Source organism: Epargyreus clarus, unplaced genomic scaffold (assembly GCF_041222505.1).
Source record: "Epargyreus clarus isolate Ecla_fem2 unplaced genomic scaffold, WU_Ecla_fem_2.2 ptg000021l, whole genome shotgun sequence".
Lineage (NCBI taxonomy): Eukaryota > Metazoa > Arthropoda > Insecta > Lepidoptera > Hesperiidae > Epargyreus > Epargyreus clarus.
The window spans coordinates 16,237,217-16,260,424 of record NW_027332228.1 but is presented as its reverse complement, the minus strand read 5'-3'; the positions used below and the strand labels follow the sequence as shown (position 1 = coordinate 16,260,424).

Here is a 23,208-nt window from a genome sequence, read left to right as displayed (position 1 = left end):
TTTTACACTTTTTACCCTTGGCTGGTTAGCTTGCAACAGTCATGTTGTCTTATTGCAATAATAAAAATAATTCCAACAGTTAAAATTACACATATTTTTAGTATGCCGTAAATAAAATACTATATTATTTTTATTAGCAATGCTTGCTTTGTATGTAAGTATAACTTGTTATAATAAATCAGGGGTAGCAAATCCGTTGATTGAAGCGATAAATCTTATATACATACAAATAACCTTTCTTTCGTCGATAACTGCCAGAGATACAAATTTTACAAAATTATTTAATCTCGAAGACTTTCTTTTTGATGACCGATGTATCCAGGGGCAGCGAAATAAATTTTACAATTGGTAGATCACACGGAGTTTACGTAGTAGGTACAAATAAGTTGGCTACCCCTGAAGTAAATAATATATCTAATCTAACATACCGGAACTTTTATATGGTACATGCTCTCATATTGCAGAGCATTTGCATTTTCAACCTTTTTTGAGACAAATTAGGAAGAACAATTTTTTTATAATATAGAGGTAGCAGACGAGTATGCAATCCACCTGATAGTAAGTGGTTACTGCCACCCATGGACTTCTGTAACAAACACCAGATATTATTACATATTCCCGCCTGAGGTCAACCACAGATGCGCCGCTACCCCTGAGGACTAAGCTGGAACGCCTCGGAAAAGTATATCTCCCTTACCACACCCTTCAAACCAGACCACAGCAACGTTTAACACTGCTGGTATGAGGCAGAAATAGTTGTGGCAGTGGTGCTGCTGGAGTCGAACCACAAAGGGTTCTACCACCTTCTAGGTATTATAATTATTACATCTCATATCTTAACAAGCGTGGAGATATTCTACGTACCTAGTTTGTTAATTAGTCAATTATTATATTTCTTTATTTAATTAAAATATTAATTTAATACAAATTAAGGTTACACTTCACGTTAGTTATCTTTTCTTGCATAATTTGTTGCCTTAGGTTTTATTTGTTTTTCTATTTTTTTTTTCATATATTTACTATAAGTATATTCTATTCTCTTATTTACTATGAGCTATTACATCACCCAAATTAATTTTAACCGCATATTTCCAGTTTAGAATACAATTTTTAATCTTTTCATTTTAACATGTCAATTCATTTTAAGATTTTCCATTTATCTTCCACCCGTCGTTTAGTTTAGAAAATATGAAATTCCCTTAACAATCTCGTCTGCTCGGAATCCAGCTCTCATCTCTCGATTTATTCTCATAACAAGCGGTATAAAAATAGTCAGGTCGCCGTTCAGGATTTATGTCGTGTAAATTCAATTCTATTTATTTATACTTTGTTTTTATTTATGTCTCTTGGACGTGTTCTCTATTTTAAAGTTCTCGGACTTTTTATTTGGGGTTACGTATATTATTTTCTTTTTCTATAAAAAGTGTCTTAAATTTCTCTTGCTAAAGTCTTTGATTTTTGCATTATTGAAAATACTTAGGATTTTTCCAAGTTTTAGTGACTCGTTTTTAAGACTCTTGTTTATTTGCTAATTTTATTAGGGTTGAAGATTGTTTTACTTAATGTTAGATAATCCGTAATTTGTGGGACAACTTTTATCTTTACATAAATATAAAATTTGCCGTGTATGTGTCACATTTTTTTAAATGGGTTCAATAATTTTGATGAAATTGGATTTATAAAGCCTGGTCAGTTCTAATATAAGTAAACTGTTTAATTAAACTGCTTTAAAATTTTCTTTTGTCTTTTTATATTAAACACCTGTAATATAGATAGTTTCAGAGGCTTTGCTAGTCAAATAATATACCTGATAATAATTCTGTTTTAATAATCATGTAATAATAAAATATATAAAATAAAAAATCCTTATATAGACCACACGTTGCAAAGGTGCGTGGAGATTTCTCAGAAATTAGATATACTTATTATCGTGATTCCTAAACCCTGACACGCATCACGCACTTCCTCTTATTCCATCATTACTTGTTATTAATTTTGACTGCTCGTTGTTTGACCACTTGTTTTACCGCTCAGAATTGTTTGACGACCTGCATGGCGGAGCGGTCACCATAGCGGTCTGACGCACAAAGGATTCCGGGTTCGATCCCCGGCCAGACAGATATGATGAACTAAGATCTGTTCTGGGTCCGGGTGTTTATGTTTTCATCTTTGTGTGTGTGTCCATGGCACCCACAATACAAGAATTGTGATCCCATAACTTGGATTTAGCTTTATACTAATTAAATAAAATTGCGTCCTCTGATTATTACACAACAAATGTAACTTTTTATGCACTAAAAAGAAACATACACATAGTAATGCTACTTCAGGCTGTGCGGCTATATATAGTTTATTTTTATTATATTTATAAAAGTTGATTACCTATTTTTAGGAAATTATGAAACATATGTAAAACAAATAATTATCATTTACCTGAATTAACATACAATATTCATATTTTACCACATTTAGTTTTTATGTTAATTGCAGGCGTTGGAATTTAGACATTAGGTAAACTGTTTATAATAAAATTGTACTAGAACATTTTTGTAATAACTGATATTCAACAATAGTTCATACTACAAAGATAATAGCTTATATTTTATTTTACATTTAATCCCACTAAACGGTTAAATGGTTTGCACTGAATTTTGACGATAATTGAATACAGTACGACGAACAATGAGTTAGTACGAAATAATAATTAAAACATATCCGTAATTCTTTGCGTGGAATTAATATTGGTAAATTAAAATGATTGGGCCAAATTGGTTGAAAAATATGATAAGTTAATATGTTTTTCAAGAGTTCTAATAAGTTTTGCAACGTAGGACGGGGCAGGAACTGGATGGTTGACCACGAGAGGTTGAAATAAATGTTATGTGTGCTGCCGTGGTTCGTGAGGCACGTTATAGCATCATCTTATTGTATACTAGCTGTGCCCCGCGGTTTCACCCGTGTTAAAAAGAAATCTAACAATATACATAACATTAAAAATATAAGTAGTCTAAGTTAGGTCCTTATTACATCAACTACCTGCCAATAAAAGTCTCGTAACAAGACAGACGGACAAAAATTATAAAAAATGTAAATTTGGAGTATGTACCGTATGTATTCATATACATGTAGTAAAAAGCGGTTATTTCAATATTAAAAACAGACACTCCAATTTTATTTATATGTATAGATTGCACAGCAGTTATTAAATATTGTCGAAGGAATAATGCACTGTTTGAAAACATCTACCCATTACAGTCCCACTGCTGGGCACGGGTCTCGTCTCTGATTGAGAAGGTAAAGGAAATAGTTCGCCACGCTTGCTAACTACGAATTGGTAGATTTCACATACTTTTGGGAACTTTTTTGAGATCTCTAAAGTAAATAACATACCTACTACAGGTTCCCTTAAGAAGTTTACCTCGGCAGCTAAACCAAATCACAATTAATTTCTAATATTACAGAGCTTTGTATTCATGTCACTGCTATAAGTTTAAACTATCTATAGAACGTTGATATTATTTTACTACAGTCAACATATGCCTTTTTTTCTCGAGGGGGAAACCTTCAAAACTAGCCGACGACGTGGGAGCGACGCTGGGTTATGTGGGATTTTTACCGCACTAAAACCCCCCCGGTGGCCGTCGTCAATTCTTGTTGGAGAACTCCGAGATCTCCGACGGAACACAACCGGAGCCCTCCAAGCGCGATGCTCCGATCGGGCTCTACCCTGGGGGAGCAGTTTTCGCTCCTCCTACACCATGTAGTGTATAAGACGGTATGCGACTACACATACCGCCGTCCTTCCCGGGGTCGCTAGCTGGACAGTTCGAGCTCCCACTCTTGCAGCCCGCAACCCCGGAAGCCCCCTTTTAGTCGCCTCCTACGACAGGCAGGGGATACCGTAGCCCTATTCTAGTCCCGAAACTACAGGGACAACAGTCAACATGCCTACAGGTTGTTAGTGGATATAGTAATACAAAGACTGAATATTGTCAGCATCGTGATTACTTTGTAAAACTAGGCTATTCTTGACCTTTCGATATAATATCAGAAAATATAATATAGTTCATAAAAATCTATAGTTTTGATTATTTATTTTTATACAGCCAGTAATATTTTAATTTTCATAATATTGATTTCAAGGGCCAATAATTGGACTTAATGACATGTTTGTAGACAGGAATAGCAGTGATTGCCTAATGGTTAAGCAACTCGGCTTCTCGATCGAGGGGTCTGAGGTTCAAATCTCAGGCACGCACCTCTGATTTCTCAAAGTTATGTGCGTATTAGAAATTAATTATCACTTGCTTAAAAGGAAAACATCGTGAGAAAACCTGCACATTTAATAGATTTATAAAAAAAAAATCTCAAAGGTATGTGAAGTCTACCAATACGCACTTGGCCAGCGCGGTGGACTATGGCCTAATCCTTCTCATTCTGAGAGAAGACCCGTGCCCAGCAGTCGGACAATAATGGGTTGATGATGATGATGATTGTAGACAGGAAACATTTGTTTTCGAATTGCATAAAATTTAATAGTCGTATAAATAAAAGAAAACTTGATAAGTGTTAAAACATGTAAATCACATATTCTTACTTATTCCGATGACTCCTTAACTCTGAGGTTCTTAAGATTTCACGGAATTAAAACAAGGATAAATAAAGGCATTTCGAAATCCGGTCAACTGTTAAAGGTAGCGTAGCAAAAAGTTAAAACAAAGTACATTCTAAAGTCAACTGCACTGGAACTGGGTAGTGTTTTTTGCTGATTATGATAATGCCTAATAAACAAATGAGTCTTCAGTAATCATTTAAGGCCCAGATACAAATCTGTATAGCATTGACTTAATAGACGTTACACGAAACATACGTGTAATGTACACGTAGCAAGTAGTGTAATTAATGAGATTTTTATAATAGTGATAATGTTACTTTTCGGTCTTTTTGGTTTATTCTTTGTCCTCGGAGTGAATTCTCAGGCCAATAACACGGTCGTGTATTATGATACGTACACAGGCCGTTTTATTACCCTGGAAAAGTATAGGGAGCATCAGAAAAATAATAACACTTTGTAAGTACAATTTTTCTTCCCCTATTTTTATTGAGATTTTCGTAATTCAACCAAATTGAGCTGTATTGTATACATAATATAGGTGTCTTATTATTTTTTAGTTTTTACATGATTTTGATTTTATTGCGTGCGGCTATAACCATCATTTGGACCATACTATTTCGCATAGTTTGATAGTAAAGCAGATATAAATCTATTTATTTTTCTTTAAAATACTTTTATTGCGTGTATTTTACGCGATTTTTTTTTATATCCTACTTTCAATAAATTATTCAAGGCTTCAGATTTCAGATTTAAAATTATATGGAACTTGAAAAAAATATCATTGATAAATCACTATGATAATAATTGTTTTCTTAACCACATTAATTGAGCAGCCCTAAACCTTAAAAAGTGCCTTAATATAAATCTTTTATGGGTTATATATTTACACTACCTGCATGTAAGCCGTCCACGGTCAGTAGCACTACCATGAGTTGGCATAGAAACGCCACTATAGAAATTGTAAATAGAAAACTATTGTCATTTTGCTAGTGAATAACATAACTACTATCGTTACGGTATTTCTTGACAACGTCTGTCAAATTAATGACTCATGGGACCGAATTTGTATGGCAATAGGTCATAATGATATTCGCTAGCGATTTGATTTCGATAGGATTTTTACGTATCGAGTTACGCCACTACGGATTTTAGTTCTACGAGTAACCACCAGAGGCGCTGTACAATTTTTCATACATTTATTTTACGCAGTCGCTAGCGAGTAATACTTTTGTAAACTCGTGGTAGTGCTACAGATTAATTATAGAGCACAGAAAAAGTTACCTATTAAGGTAGGGTAAGTGGGGTATACCCTACCCGGTATAGTAGGCAGAGTCAGAACATAGCATTGGGCGGTATACGGCGAACAGTCATAATACGAGTAAATTGAGGTAGCTAATTATTTTAGTTTAATAGTACTTAAATGTCGTAATTCTGGTGGAACGTCCTGTTATTCTAATACTACAAAGCTCCTCTTAAACAAGTACCTGTAGAAAATAATCAGGATTTAGTTGCTTTTTAGCTTTTGAAACGGCGGTAGAAAAAATTATGGTCTGACTTGTGGTTGACAAGTCGAACTATTTTTATCTTATAACGGCATCGTTAAGTGCTGCTGTGGCTTCGGGTTTGAAAGGTGTGGTAAAAAATATATACCCGAGACGTTCAAAATTAGTTACCGGGGGTAGCAACCTACCTATGACTGACCACAGATACAACTCTTATCTGACCAGGGGGGTTCCTACCATCTCTTAAAACAATATTATTTTAATCAAACATTGAAATTTCGCACCACGACTTGTTTTAAGGAGGTCGTGGTACGAAACAATATAATGTTGGTGCAATATTGAAACAATTTTTTCCTGAACTGTGATGGTTTTTAAAAGATGGTGGTAGGGGTTGATTTCAAAAGTCCGTGAGCGGCAATAGCCATTTACTGTTATGTACACTGCAGGATCGTTTGCTACTTCTGTTAATATAGGTGTTGGCAGCATGGACGCACTATGTACTAGTTATTATTTTTATTACCATGACCTGCCATATGATGATATGACACTCTTATCTTGATGATAATCTTATATATAAAATTCTCGTGTCACAATGTTAGTTACCATATTCCTCCGAAACGGCTTTACCGATTTTCATCAAATTTTATATGCATATTCAGTAGGTCTGAGAATCAGCTACTATCTATTTTTCATACCCCTAAGTGATAATAGTTGTTTACCCTTAATTTTTTTTATTTATATGGCAACACAACGTTTGCCGGGTCAGCTAGTAGTATTATAGAACTTGGTGGTTCCTACATAATGTCATTATTTCTTTAGAGAACCTTTGTTTCCATTTTCATTATGGATTTTTAGTTAAAAGAGTTGGGTTTTATTATAGGAATTTAGGAAGTAATTATTTCATAATTATTATTGAACTTGTTATCTTATTATATATTTTAAGATCTACTTTTAGTTTTTCTTTTTCTTAAATAAACGTATCAGTTATAATTATAGTTTTTTATGAACTTAAGGTTGTTTAAAAACATCCAAAAATAAAGTTAAAAATATTGAAGGTTATCAATTTTACTGTGTAGGATATGAACATGACCGTACGAATTAATTTTAAAAATTGACGGTTTGACCGTGGACATGAATTTTTAATTTTTGAAAACATGTTTATCATATTTTGTTACACATACACGTGCCTTATTTGTGAGAAGAATACCGTATAATCATTATTAAATCTTATATATAAAATTTTCGTGTCACAATGTTAGTTAATGTACTCCTCCGAAACGGCTTAACCGATTTTCACCAAATTTTTTATGCATATTCAGTAGGTTAGAGAATCGGCTACTATCTATTTTTCATACCCCTAAGTGATAAGGGTTGTTTGCCGGGTCAGCTAGTAACATATATTTTTGACGCTGTTCAATTTAAGACTTTCAAAACTGGGCCTTTCTTTAGGAAGGGGTATTGACATCGTTTAAGATTATTTCGTTTCTATTAAAACGATGTTAATGTACCGTTAATATTACTTATTAAATATCTAACACAATATCGTGAATTTTAGACAGTATACGTTAAACCTATTTGTGGTTCGACCCCAGAGGCACCAATCAATACACTATTTTAGTATTGATAGCCGCTGCGGGGTCTGGTTTGAAGAATTTTGTATGGAGATACACTTACTTACTTAGTATACAAGGCGTTACTAAATACTAAATAGAGCCTTACATACAACCATCGTATTTTTTTTTATAATATAAGAGTAGCAGACGAGCATGCAGTCCACCTGATGGTAAGTGGCTACTGCCGCCTATGGACATCTGTAATCTACCCCAGATAGGATTAGATATTCCTACCTTAGGTCGGCCACAGATGCGCCGCTACCCCTGAGGACTAAGCTGGAACGCCTCGGAAAAGTCTGTCTCCCTTACCACACCCTTCAAACCGGAACACAGCAGCGCTTAACACTGCTGTTATTAGGTAGAAATATGTGTGGCGGTGGTGCCGCCGGAGTCGAACCACAAAGGGTTCTACCACCTTTAAAAATTATGCGACCATTTTAGTCCTCATGCTTATACTCTAAGGGTTGGTTGCATCATGTAACTTTGACATTTACAGACGCCTAACCAACCAGCAAATCCATGGTAAAAAAAATAATTAGCACCATTTTAGTTAAGGTTGAAGTTATGTCATAACTAAACTTAACTTTAACCGCTCGATTTCTCTTATTGTATTTGTCAACTCCCCTATCTGTCAATTTCGACTAATAATCGCGGTGACAGCGATACAAATGACGGTAATGACAAATCAATTGATGCAACACAGAATTCTTACATTCCATCGCTACCGTCAAAGTTACTGTTATTTAATGTAAACTTTAACCAGGCTTTCGCTGCAACCCATCCTAAGTCTTAGGCTTTAGGTAGAACCTCTGTTTCATATGGATCAGGTTAGAGATGTCCGCGGCAAGTAGTGACCACTCATCATAGGGTAGAAGGTATACTTGTCTCCTACATCAATTTTATTTGAGAAACTTACTTAGTGAAACGTTCCACCATAGTGATCAAGGGTATCAACCTCAGATGTTATTCCAATTTAATTATTCATAAATCTAATCTAAATTGTATGCGGCGAATTGTATAACATCGTCTTAATCTTCAAATGAATAGCTTTTTTAAAAACAGTTATGACAGGATGTGTAAAATTTGTTGCATACATATTCATTAACATCACTCCAAATTAAACTTGCTATTTACACAATTAGACCTAGGTATGTTTGTGTTTTCATGATTTCTAGATATAATAATACTGATAAGACAGTAACACTTGGCCATCTTGGTTAATTATTTTTTAAGGCAAGTTCTAGATATATGTATGTGTTACCTCTATTTTTATGAAAATGAAGTAGCGGATCATCTGGTGTAAGAGAACTCATAAATATTTTAATTTATATACATAATTGTAAATATTATGGAAGTTATATCTGTGGCCGGCAATATGTTACCGTTGCAACGCCTCGTGTAAGTCGGTAATGGTCAGGTAGATGTTGGTAGTTACCGTAAAATAACACATTCTTTGAACCAGAACATAATAAAACTGTCTTTGGCAAAATTCAAGATGATTTTTTCGGATGGGCTAAGATTAATTTAAACTAGAGTTGGTCGTACAAATAACCAATATCACATACTCGTAATATATAATAATATTTTAATTTTACAATCATAATTTACCTTTATTTTAATTTAGTTTTGATGTTCTAATTGATTGTAATTAGGAATCAGATTACACTAATATCATACAGGTAATGCCCGAAATTTCAGCCAAAACTTTGGATCTGATGTGTTATGAGGCAACTTATTTTTTTAAATATTTTCTAGTTGGTGCACTGGTGAATTTCTACGAGAATGTGATCTCCACGAATATAGACGTATAGATGGCACTTGCAACAATCTGAAATACCCCACGAGAGGATCCAGACACACTCCGCCGTATCGACTGCTGTCACCTGAGTATGATAGAGGTATGTTTTTTGGGAGTAGCAGATGACCATGCTGTCTACCTGATGGTAAGTGGCTATTGCCGCCCATGGATATCTGTTATCAACCCCAGGTAGGATTAGATATTCCTACCTGAAGTCGGCCATAGGTGTAGCGGCACTCCCCCGAGGACTTCTTCGGACGAGGACGCTTCGGAAAAGTATGTCTTACCACACCCTTCAAATCAGTAAAAAACACAGCAGCGTTTAACACTACTGCTATGAGGCAATGAAGTATATTGATTATTTCCTCATTTTATGTTCCCACTGCTGGATATCAGTCATCTAAGAAATGAGGAGTAGAACCACTGGGTTCTACTCCTCATTTCACTGGTATATACACTCATACACTGGTATATACCCATATTTTTATTGTAGTATTTACTTTTTTTATTGGTAGTTTTTTATTTCCTTGTAAGATAAAGATTGTGAATAGCCTTGACATTCCTTTTTTATAATCTTTAGTTTTCGACTTATAAATTATTTTTTACAAAATTATAGCATTAATGTCACTTCCGTTTCAATCTTAAAGTAATTGAAATTAATTACTCGCTTTATATTATCGTATGTAATAAATAAGTAAATTTGTTAATGAAAACAATTTTAACACTGTTTGTTTGATTTTGTAATTCTTCATAGCTGTTTGTAATCTAAACTAGATTAGCGTTTTTAATCATCAGCGTAGCAAATTGTATGATTACACATGCTCGCAACAACTTCAGAGCGGACTAGCAGTTTTGCGCGGACTATACAGTATTAAGTTCATATTAGACAAGTTGTAAATAACATTATGAGGGTTACGTTAAAAAAAACCCTTATAGGATCACTTGTGCAATGTGCATCTGACCGTCAGTTTGTCACTGCCAGTTTACTCAGAAACTACTGTACCAAGTGAGTTGATAATTTTCATCACTCAAACACGAAAATATTACCTATACAACTGAATATTGAATTGAGGAGTGTTTTTGGGGGGCGATTTTTTTATATATAAATTACCGAATGAGTAATAAATAATATTAATTACAATCTAGCCTACTATAAGACTAATGCGTAATTTTACGCTAAGTTAGTCTGCTAAATAATCATATAATGAAGGTGGCGTCTTCTGACTCTGCACTTCTTTGTCTTATCAAATAAAGGCATAGACTCTTTGTTCTTGTGATCTATTAATGTTCACTTCATTCAATCACTATTTCACTAACACTACACTGTTTAGTCCGTTTGATTCTTCTCACTAAGTCCGTCATATCGAGAAGCATATGTGTGAAATATAGGATATTAATATTTCTGAGAATTGCTTTATCAAGTGTTTCTCAAAGATCTTAGAAATATGTAGTTGTTTTTTTCTCGCAAGATTTTCTCGCTCAGCTTTTTCTTTTTTATATGTTTCATACAGCATATGTTTCGTAAGTGTTTTTAATTTAATAAAGGTTTAGCCATATTTACGAGAAGTGTAGCTACATCTTAATATTATAAAACAATAGATTATAACACATAACACTTTAACTGGATCATCGCAACATACGCAGCGCGGCGACAATGTTTTGATGTTTTATAACTGGGGGTCGAAAATGAAAAAAATAACATATCTTTCATTTACAGTGATTAATTTGTACGGAATCCTCGCAGCTTACCCGGTTTTTATAACAAATTGAAGAATGCTCAAACGTTTTGGATATGCTATGGTAAAAAAATTTACAGTTGTTATTTGACACTGTAAAAAAAAAGCAAGAAAATGTGTATTTGAATGGTATATACAAATATACATAATATGTCAAGCGGATTACAGCAAAATAGAATGCTATATTAATCTACTTATTCGTCTTCCAGCTCCTGAGTTCGACCCTCGTCGTGCGAAAGACGGCCAAGCACTGCCCCTCGCGAGATTGGTACGGACCACACTCCTCCCAGAAGGTCGCGTACCAGACCAGCACTTCACTCAACTACTCTCGTATACTCTCGTTGCACTAAGTGGTGATGTCATCGCGATTTTTGATACTGGTGAGTACTGTATATTATTGAATATTATCAGTTTTTTATTGTTCAATACGACGACTTTTATGACGTCGATCGAGTAAAAGTTATTATTTTGTTTTGCTCGAAACTAAAGCGAAATTTTGTGATTCCGTTTCAGTTTCTGTAGTCAAAATTATGTCGCATTCTTTCCATTATGCTCGATAGACTCTTCTCACAAATGAGAGGGGTCTGCAGGCTACTTCGAACGTATGTGATAGTAATCGTCTTTCAACGAAAATATTCACACCGTAAATATGTCTTTTGACAAAATTTACCGATTGCTATTCAATAATAACATTTGGTGGGTCGACGTGCCCACCCAATTATGGAACTGCCCATTAGATTTACTCCCTTAGTCACCCATCAAACTGCCGGCCACTTGACGTAACTTAAAAGAACGATTGAGGTTTAAATAAACTGTGCATAGTCGCGCGCTTTCAATTATTTATATAGTTATTTATGAACATGTATTTATTTTTATTTTATTAAAATGCATAAGTTATTAACTGCTTAATATACTTTTCATACTTATTAAACTTCGCTACGATCTTATAGCGTGACGCATACACCTCAATTAAGCGGGAAAACCAATTTTAATGAATGTTGCAGTAAACTACGTTCTATGGAAGCCTTACTGCTGTGCGCCAAGGGGGAGGACGGATCGTGAGTGCGTGCCAAATGCAATCCCCGAAGACGATCCGGTGCACCAGTTCTCTGGCATTCGATGCCAGAATATGACTCGTCCGAGGAGTTTCCAATCCGCTGGCTGTGTAAAGAATGATACTGCACCAGTTAGAGTGAGTAAATACAGTTCATTTTTCATAAAAAGCATTTGTTGATTAAAGGATAGATTCGGGAGGCAGCAACGCCGCACCCTTATGCTTATTAGCATCAGTGTTAAGCGCTGCTGTTTCATGCTTTAAAGGTGGTAAGAGAGACACACTGATCTAACTAAGAAACACACTGATCTAACTTAGAAACACACTGTTCTAACTTAGTCCTTACGGGAAGCGACGCATTTGTGACCAATCTCAGGTAGAAATTTTATCTGAGGTTGAATACAGATGTCTATGACCAGCGGTCATCATATAGCATCAAGCTCGCTTCCTTCTGCAATATTACAAAAAAATACATCACCCGCTTAAATTTTATGAAGATTTTCCCTTCCCACTGGTTGCCCTTGCTCTTGATACAAAAGCGACGTCAATACACACGAGTGGTATGACTAAAGTAGATATGACTAATATAACTGGCTTAAATGTCTGACTTGTATTCGCGAGGTTACTAAAGGTAATTAACATTTACTTCAAAACTCAGCAAAAATATCATACATTATTTCGCACATTATGATGTAAGCGCAAGTCGGTCTCATTTAAATATGATGAGGATCAGTGCGGGTTCTGGAGACAAAATATGTAACTCCTCAACCGATGGGTATAATTGACTTTTGTTTGAAGATATTTCGTGTAGGTTCTAATGAAATTGCAAAGCCAGTTCATCATTAACTATTTAGTTAGGTTAGGTTGGAACATATAAGACAATATAAAATTCATATTAGACACGTTTACATCGTTATACAACTAAATATATTGAGCGCCGACTTCAGAAATATGTACCAAACCAACATTTATTTCAATTATTTTTTACTTTGTAGTGACATAGAAGTCGGTTGTATTTTTTTGTTAAAAAAAATTTAAAGTTCATTGACCACATATTTTTTAAGAAAAATGCTTTTATGATGCATTATTAAATATAGGTATTATTTTTTGTTAATTTTATTGATTTCGTAACTTAATGTTAACACATCCTTACCATACTACAATGTCTTTTTCTATATCTTAAGCTAGTTTCGAATTAAAAAAATAATAAAATATAATATTTATTGTAAACTCAGTTAAACATCATATAAAATTCCAATAAATTAATTAATCAACTTTTTAAATTTACGATTCCTTTACATCGTCAATTAACCATGAATTATTTATATTATTTATCAATTATTACTATTTAAATGTGTCAATCAGTTCACTGTATTTATTAATATTATCAATTAATTAGTAATTGAATGCACCAAACATTTGACTAAATATTTTTTGTTTCATAGCTCGTATCTTCAACACCGGCATTTGATTTATCTAATATTTATGGGAACACGCCGTCAGCATTGAATACCAAAGGTAGACTGTTTGAAGGCGGCTTGCTGAAGTTTGAAATCGAGAATGACAAAATATGGCCTCCGAGTTCCAGAACACAGGCAAATGTTTGTTTACTGAACGAAAGGCCTCGAGAGACGAGATGTCATGATGGTCGTGAGTATGCATATTATGCTTTATATTTTTCAAATTAAAGTAGTTCTTGTCCCTAAACTCCAAAATACCATCTTTTCGATTATTACCTTAGATGAGTAAAATACATAGATTGATCACTCCTAAAGTGTAACTAGTTTTGAGAATTGAAATTGTTGTGTAAATAATGTTGCCACGTCTCCTATCTTAAATGTCCCTAAAATGTTTAAAATGCTTATTATTTTTTTTATACGTAAATGACGTAGTATTAGTTATTTATATGTATTTTTTATTTGTCAAGAATTCAAACAATAAATGATAATTTCATCATTTTGTGGCTTCATTCAAATTTAAGGCGGTGAAGTATCTTTCTATTTTACTTATCACAGGTTATTACGTTGTACTTTCCAAAACTCATCAACACCAATCAGATTTTCAAATTGTGACAATAGTAGCAATTTGCAACATTCAAGTTATTTACTTGCGAAATGAAATAATACTTACCATAAATAATTATATCACAGCGGACCAGGGCGGAAACGGTATACTGGGTACCAACTTGTTCCTGATTTGGATATGGAGACACCACAACTTCATTGCCACTCAACTGGCACAGGTCAACCCTTGCTGGGACGACGAGAAGCTATTCCAAGCAGCGAGAGACATTAACATCGCGTACATGATGCAGATATACTACTACGAGATGTTAGGATCTCTAATGGGTAAAGTTTTTAACCTCATATTTTAAGTAGCCTTTCCATTTCATAGCATATTTTGCTAGAAACAGGGTGTAGTAAGGGAGACATACTTTTCCGAGGCGTTCCAGCTTAGTCCTCAAGGGTAGTGGCGCGTCTGTGGCCGACCTCTGGAATATCTAATCCTATCTGGGGTTGATTACAGATGTTCATGGGCGGCAGTAGCCACTTACCATCAGGTGAACTGCATGCTCGTCTGCTACTCCTATATTATAAAAAAAAACAAAAGAAAAAAAATAGAACAGATTTTGTTTCGCTTCAGTTCAGATTTTCGAATAAATAACGCTTCCCTTAACATATCATTCAAAGCGGAACACGGCATCGCTTAACACTGCTGCTATTACGAAGAAACACTAGAAATAGGCACTAGATCATATAAAAAAATCATTTGTTTTATTTTTTTTTCCTTGAGCACTTCTATTGCTTCAATCTGGAGCTGTTAAATTAAAATTTGGTGAAATATTTTTTATAGCTTATGTAAAGTATTAGATAATTATCTGAAGTAGGTATGAGAAGTCTACTAATTACAAGTAAATTTACGTACCAGTAAAGTTGTAAAGTACGGCGAACTATGAATTAAAATCATTGTATCATAAAGAAGTTTATAATGGTGATCTTAATATTTTCAAATTCCGATTTTGAAATTAAATGCATTCTTTATTACATAGGTCACGCAAATCTCGTACGCGATGGAGTTTTATCAGAAAACCAAGGATTCAGATATTTATACAACGATGAAGCCTATCCTCAAATATCCTTGGAGTATCCCTTCACCCTTCGATGGGCTCATTTATTACAGGAAGCAAAAGTAAAGTAAGTGTCCAATGGCTGACAGATGTTCTTAATTTAAATAGCAAACGAGCTTGCAGTTCATCTGATGGTCACGGCCACTGTCGCCCATGAATGTACATAATGAAACCATGAGGCCAGTCCTTAGTCCTGTTTTCGGACACTAATATCGGCAACAAATGCATTGCTATTAATGAGAACAAAGTTGTAAATTGACATTATAGGAAAGACAGGTATGTGGTTGTCAATGTAATTCCGGGACCAGAATAGGGCTACGGTATCCCCTGCATGTCGTAAGAGGCGACTAAAAGGGGCTTTCGGGGTTGCGGGTGCCAAGAGTGAGAGCTCGAACCGCCCGGCTAGCGACCCCGGGAAGGACGGCGGTATGTGTGGTCGCATTCCGTTGTATACACCAGACGGTGTGGTGATATAAACTCACCTGGGCGGAGCCCGACGGGGCAGTGCGCTAAGAGGACTCCGGTTGTGTTCCTTTGGAGATCCCGGAGTCCTCGACGCAGCGCCGACGACGGCCACCGGGGGGGTTTTAGTGCGGTTAAAGTCCCACATAACCCCGTGTCGCTCCCACGGCGGAAATAAAAAATGGTATAGCTGCGGTTGTCCCTGTAATTCCGGGACCACAATAGGGCTACGGTATCCCTTGCTGTCTTTAGAGGCGACAGAAAGGAAGGGGCTTTCGGGGTTGCGGACGGCAAGTGGCTTCTACGCCACAGGGTATCTTTTGAAGGTCTCCCCCTCGAAAATAAAAAAAAACGGTATAACTGTGGTGTTTTCGGAAACGTACCATGAAAGATCGTATCAGTTAAAAAATCTTCAACAACACAGTACATCGTAATATGTTTAAGATTGCGTCGTTATTTTTTGTAGGCATTTATTCTTACGCAATTCTACAGTTTTCTTTTCTTTATAAATTGATTTGTATGTAATAAAATTTCATCTTTATTACAGAATGTATGATGCCGAGGGTTACCATCTAAAGGACATTAAGATGGTGAATTTGACGTTGAGAACTGGTTATTTGGTTGATAATCTTGAATTCATCACACAGGGAGCCTTCAGACAAGCTAGTGGGAAGTTGGATTATGTAATAGACCCAGATGTAAGTATCTAAACTTATGTAAGCATAATAAAGAACTTCATCCATTAGATTTTGTGGCCTGAACCCTTTGTGGTTCGACTCCGACGGCACCACCGCCACACCTATTTCTACCTAATAACAGCAGTGTAAGGCGCTGCTGTGTTCTGGTTTGAAGGGTGTGGTAAGGGAGACAGACTTTTCCGAGGCGTTCCAGCTTAGTCCTCAGGGGATAGCGGCGCATCTGTGGCCAACCTCAGGTAGGAATATCTAATCCTATCTGGGGTTGATTACAGATATCCATGGGCGGCAGTAGCCACTTACCATCAGGTGGACTGTATGCTCGTCTGCTACTCTTATATCATAAAAAACCTGTAGCCTTAGGCTACAGGTTTTCACTCCCACTCCTGTAGCCTTAGGCTACAGGTTTTTTTTTATGTATGTACTTTTTACGTTTGTTAAAAACGTTCACCGTTTACGTATTCGCTCATACAGCGCTCCCGTGGACTGAACGGAACTAAAATTTCACATTATGAGTTTTAAAAAGGTAATAGTCAATTTTAACGACATTTTTTTTACAAATACAAATAGAATGCATTTATTTTTACATTTTTAATTTAATTTTGATGGCGTTTAGGTCCCTTTTTGAAACTTATACTTATTTTTTGTCTACCGATATCGACTGTCTGTCTTAACGGAATTTACTTAACGGTCTTAACTTTCTGGTCTAAGATCCGAAGCTAAATCGAACTGGACCGAGCTGATAATAGAATGAAACTCATTTTATAATGAAATTAGTACATTGGGTAATACATTAAAAATGGGTTTGCTAAAAAAATCCTGGACAGGATAATTTTAATTATTTTTTGAAAAATTAAAATTTCATTGAAAATTAAATTTTGCAACATCAAGATAATAAGAAAATTCTATTCAGAGTGAATGTTAAAAACATACAGAATGTGCAGTGCAGGCTTTGGGTTGCCTATTATTTACGTGGACGAACTACTGGGTTGTCAGGTATAAACAGGTATTTCGCTGGCAACTACTTTCACTCATGATGATAATAGATAAAATTTTATATCAGTAGAAGCGCTGTTTTATTGTGAACACGTTGATATAGGGTTGTCTGCAAAATGAAAATTATTTTTTCAAAAAATAATTAAAATTGTCCTGTCCAGGATTTTTTTAGCAAACCCATTTTTACCCGACTGCCAAGGAAGGGTTATGTTTTTCGCGCGTATCTTGTATGTTTGTCTTTCTTTATTTGACCCGATCTAACAAACGGCTGGATGAATTTGAACAGTTAAGGTGTCATTATATTTGTCTCCATGACCCGAGTGTCCTTAGATAGGTGTTAGTAAAAAAAAGTCAAAATGGCGGATTTTTGGCGCGAAATAGTAACACATTTAAAAAAAAAATGTTAACCGAACCTATCGAGTAGGGTATCAAATGAAAGGAAATTAAACGGAGATTATAAAAACATATTTGTATATATATAAAACAGCAAGGTGACTGACTGACTGACTAACTAAATGACTTTTTCATTTTTCAGAAATCAACGTACAGCCTAAACCAAGGACCTTACAGCTCTGAAATTTTGCACATAGGTTCTCTATATATCGTGAATAAGTACTAAGAAAGGCCTTTTGGAAATTCTACCCTTAAGAGGGCAAAATAAGGGAAAACAGTTTTTTTTAAATACTTTAATTTTGAAGCAACTACTATAAAATTTTGTATTTGGCTTTCTACACAGGAACAAGGACGCACTTATTTATCCCCCACCGAAAAATCAACCCCGTAGAGGGCAAAATAAGGGTTAAAAGGTCATTTGAACAATCGTCAATTTTGAAGCAAACACTATGAAATTTTGTATCAGGCTTATTGGATAAAAATAATGAAATTCTACCTCTAAAGAGGTAAAATAATGACCAAAAGTTTGATTTACTGAAGTTATATATTTTATACACCGTAAATGGTGGTTTTTCGCGAAATAGTAACATGTTTTAAAAAAAAGTTAACCAAACCTATCGAGTAGGGTGTCAAAATAAAGGAATTTAAGAGGAGATTACACATACATTATATAATATATCTTATATATAAAATTCTCGTGTTAGTTCCCGTACTCCTCCGAAACGGCTTCACCGATTTTCACCAAATTTTATATACATATTCAGTAGGTCTGAGAATCGGCCACTATCTATTTTTTTACCCCTAAGTGATAAGGGTTGTTCACCCTTAACATTTTTTTATTTATATGGCAACACAACGTTTGCCGGGTCAGCTAGTACACATACATTCGTATATATACATCGAGATGACTGTCTGACTAAATGAGTGAGTAGCTGTGCCAGAGATCAACGCAAAGGGAAACCGCTGAACTTAGCGTGCTGGAATTTTACACATAGGTTCTTTATATAGCGTAAATGAGCGCTACGAGGATAAAATAGGATAATATTGTTTGAACATATTTTGTTTTTGAAGCAGACACCTACTATAAAACTTTGTATTTGGCATTCTGGATAAAAATAATTAAATGCCTATTTCTCTGCTTTTGGAAATTCTACTACAGCCTTTTTGGTGCAGTCGGGTTTTTGATTTTTTAAATTAATTACTTGTTAATGTATTACCCAATGTACTAATTTCGTTATAAAATGAGTTTCATTCTATTATCAGCTCGGTCCAGTTCGATTTAGCTTCGGATCTTCTACTATTCTATAATTATCTAAATTGTAAAACCTATATAATATTGGTCCTTTTTATTGCAAAATTCGTTCTAGATTTCAGAAAAGTCGCTTGGCCCTCATCAAAGACTTTTGGATGTTACAACTAATGATTTGGGTAAAAACCGATACTTTGGTTTTGCGCCATACGTTAAATACAAAGAACTCTGTTTTGGAAAATCTTACAAGAGATTTGAGGACTTGCTAGACTCCATTGATCCAGAGGTAAGGTTTTAAGGTGGTAGAAATGTGATTTTTAGTAATCTCTGTCTCGGCATCGGTGTAACATTGTTGTGTTGTTGTTTAAATGCTTTGATGGAAACGCTTCTTTTTAGGCCATATTATCAGGCCCGAAGAGAGGCCACGCATCTACTCGACTATGATCGATTTCAAATAGGGCTGCTTTATATTTACGGAAAACTTACCTACGAAAGCCGAAATTCATATCACTAAATTATTAATGTATTAGTGGCTATCAGGCTTAAAAAAACAATGTTTTTCTATTTTCAACTGCAATAATAACCAAATATTTATCATTATTGGAAATTGCAGCGAGTAGAACAACTAGCTGAGGTGTATAAACACTTAGAAGACATCGACTTAATAGCGGGCATGTGGATGGAAAGACCGATATATGGCGGTTCAGTACCACCCACCTTCTACTGCATAATGGTGGACCAGCTGTTGAGAACTATTGTGTCTGATAGACATTGGTATGAGAGTCCGAATAGACCTCATGCTTTTACTATAGGTAAGTTACTACTACCACTATTGTGGGTAAAACTAGACGTTGTCCCTGAAGTTCCGGGACCAGAATGAAGCTACAGTATCCCCTGCCTGTCGTAAGAGGCTACTTAAAGGGGCTTCCAGGGTTGCGGGAGGTAAGAGTGGGATCTCGAACCGCCCGGCCAGCGGCCCCGGGAAGGACGGCGGTATGTGTGGTCGCATACCGTTATGTACACCAGACGATTTGGCGAGCGTCACGCTCACCTGGGCGGAGCCCGACGGGGCAACGCGCTAAGAGGACTCCGGTTGCGTTCCTTTGGAGATCCCGGAGTCCTTTACACAGCGCCGTGGACGGCCACTGGCTTGGGGTTTAGTAAAAAGAATCCGGTAAGAATCCCACATAACTCTGTGCCGCTCCCAAAGCACCGGGTCCCTTTTGAAGGTTTCCCCGAAAAAAAGATAAAATTAGACGTGATAGTCTAATTGGTTGCATTTGCCTCTTAATTGGGGAGGTCCGAGGTTCAAACCGCACCTCTCATGTTTCTAAGTTACGTGTGTATTAGAAATCAATTATAACTTGCTATACCGGCGAAGGAAAACATCGTGAGGAAACCTACACGCCTGAGAGATCTTTAAAAAAGGTCTATTGTATTCTCTATCAGTTTTAGTCAAAATTATATTTTTTAATTTACTAGTATTTATGTTTGTCTGCGTAAATTAGTAAAAACTTTCTGTACGTATGTACATACAAAAAAGTAATTTAATACATCAACTTTTTTGCTGTCCTAATGAAGCACATAGATAATCTTAATCTTTGCAATTAAATAATCTAACAAAACATATTTCATTTGCAAATTACAGCAATTTTAAATACAATTAATCCTAGAATGTGATAGGATGACGACCTCAGTTATGATTTAATGAAATTTTTTCCCAGAACAACTACTAGAAGTACGAAAGGCTACAATAGCGAGATTCCTGTGTGATGTCGGAGATTCTGTAACTGAAATTCAGCCGAAAGCCTTCTACAGAGCCGGACCGCAGTAAGATCTAATAATTATATTTATCAACTATTTCTTCTCTTAAGTAAGTCGTAACTAGATGAAGTCACTAGCAAGTAAGGAAAGTAAAAAAATATATTGAGCATCGTCGTAACTGGACCCGGATATTTTTTCTTCTGGCTCAGGGTGTCTCAGAATACTTAATTGGAGGTCTTGGAGTCCTCCTTGACGTCCGTCATGCTAGTCCCATATGGATGTGTGGAGAAAGGTAATGGGCAACTCATGGAAGAAGTAAACTAACCACCCATAACGCTTTTGTGAAAATTTAATCTCTATTGTCTACTACCTTATTATGTTATCATACTTTCAACCGTAACCGAAATAAGGCGTTTATCTGAACTGAGTTTGCATTTTACACACCAGTTACCAATCCAATTCCCAACCGCGCCCGACTTTGCTTAACATTGTAGGTCACAAGCTGTGAGGCTATATAACCTCATAGGGTTTGAGATCTTAATTTTAAATTAAAAATAATTGTTTTATTTTAGTAACCAAATGCGCAGCTGCGAAGTGATTCCGAAAATGGACTTCAGAGCGTGGAAGGACTATAACTGCGACTCGAAGGATCAAGACATATATAATAAAAATTTAAATCTGATTAATTTAAATAACTATAAATACTTAAGTAAATAATCTTTTTCATGCTTTCAATTATTGATATCAACAAGCTTTTATTCAACTTGCTTTGTTAGTTCATGTGTAGAGGATATCTTAAAAGCTTACAACTGAAATTTAAATTAGGAACTGAAATTCAGATTGAGCTGAAAATTTTGGTTAAACGTTTAGTTTAGATGACAATGCACGATTAGGTTAGTAAAGTTATTCCAAATCCAATGACGAACGCCCGAAACCGGCGAACCGTTATTTAACGGACCTCCATGATATGGTATTCAATGAAAAGATTTTCTAATAGGAAAAGGAAAAAAGCTTGTTATTAAGAACACTTGTAACATAAATTTATTGTAATATTATTTATTCCGAAATGTGAATTTTTGTAGTTTTATTTACTTACCTAATTTACTTATAATTCAATGAATTAACGTAATGACGTTACTCCTACTTACCCCTAAAGACTAATAAGTGGGAACGCTTTGAATAAGTATGTACCCTATTTTTTTATAATATAGGAGTAGCAGACGAGCGTGCAGTCCACCTGATGGTAAGTGTTTACTGCCGCTCATGGACATCTGTCATCAACGCCATGTACGAGTAGGATTAGATATTCCTACCTGAGGTCGGCCACTGATGCGCCGCTATCCCTGAGGACTAAGCTGGAACGCCTCGTAAAAGTATGTCTCTCTTACCACACCCTTCAAACCAGAACACACCCTTAACGCTGCTGTTATAAGGCAGAAATAGGTGTGGCGGTGGTACCGCCGGAGTCGAACCACAAAGGGTTCTACCACCTTCAAAATACCTAATCACATCATTCAAAACGAAGCGCTGCAGTTCTTAACACTGCGGTTATTAAGCAGAAATAGGTGTGACGGTGGTGCTTCTGGAGTGAACCAACAAAGTATTGTATCGCCATCAAATTTGTATTTACTCATTTGCTCATTTATAATAATTAATTTGACTACCTTCTCATGTAAGTTTTGAACATGTACATTAATTGGCTTTTTAAAAATATGCAAGACATATATTTTAATAATTATCTCATACATATTAAAATTAGTTAAACTTAATCTTAATTATTTAATTTATTGTGGTAAATTGCCCAATTTGATATTATGCATAATTAAAACAAATTGTAGTAAAAAAACGTTAGAGATATGACGCAAGGGTAACTTCCTATATCCGTAGAAGCATATTTCTTGCAATAACTACTACCTATTGCTATGGCAATTATTAACAATTATTATAAAATAAATATAGTTCAAAAAACTAAAAAACACTCTTATATGATAAAATCGACTAAAAGTAGAAAATAATTTTCAATCTAAGAATCATTTAAGGAACAGTAAATAGTATAATTGTGAAAAAAGCGTGGGGTGGGCTATTTATCAGGTTCGAAACACGCCTTTGTTGCTTCCACAATTTAGACGAATCCGACGAAAACATTTCATAACCGAATTGTTTATTTTTTACGTCGACTTAAACACTTTTTCTATCAAGACAAA

At 35.3% G+C, this 23,208-nt stretch overlaps 1 protein-coding gene across 1 annotated transcript; it reads left to right on the top strand.

Moving 5' to 3' along the window:
• Positions 1-4,794: 4,794 nt before the first annotated feature.
• LOC140750677 (salivary peroxidase/catechol oxidase-like) lies at positions 4,795-22,066 on the top strand. Its single transcript, XM_073084367.1, has 12 exons — positions 4,795-5,071; positions 9,486-9,628; positions 11,474-11,644; positions 12,269-12,456; positions 13,764-13,968; positions 14,469-14,666; positions 15,368-15,512; positions 16,455-16,605; positions 19,359-19,526; positions 19,854-20,052; positions 20,965-21,070; positions 21,577-22,066. Exons 1-12 carry the CDS (start codon positions 4,926-4,928, stop codon positions 21,719-21,721), a joined length of 1,965 nt encoding a protein of 654 aa, XP_072940468.1. The 5' UTR covers positions 4,795-4,925; the 3' UTR covers positions 21,722-22,066.
• Positions 22,067-23,208: the final 1,142 nt, after the last annotated feature.

Excerpts from the sequence above, each read along its gene's own strand:
- LOC140750677 (XM_073084367.1), top strand. The coding sequence starts at position 4,926 with ATGTTACTTTTCGGTCTTTTTGGTTTATTCTTTGTCCTCGGAGTGAAT. Across the intron at positions 15,513-16,454 it reads TTACAGGAAGCAAAAGTAAA|AATGTATGATGCCGAGGGTT; the intron begins GTAAGTGTCCAA and ends TCTTTATTACAG. Across the intron at positions 19,527-19,853 it reads TAGACTCCATTGATCCAGAG|CGAGTAGAACAACTAGCTGA; the intron begins GTAAGGTTTTAA and ends TGGAAATTGCAG.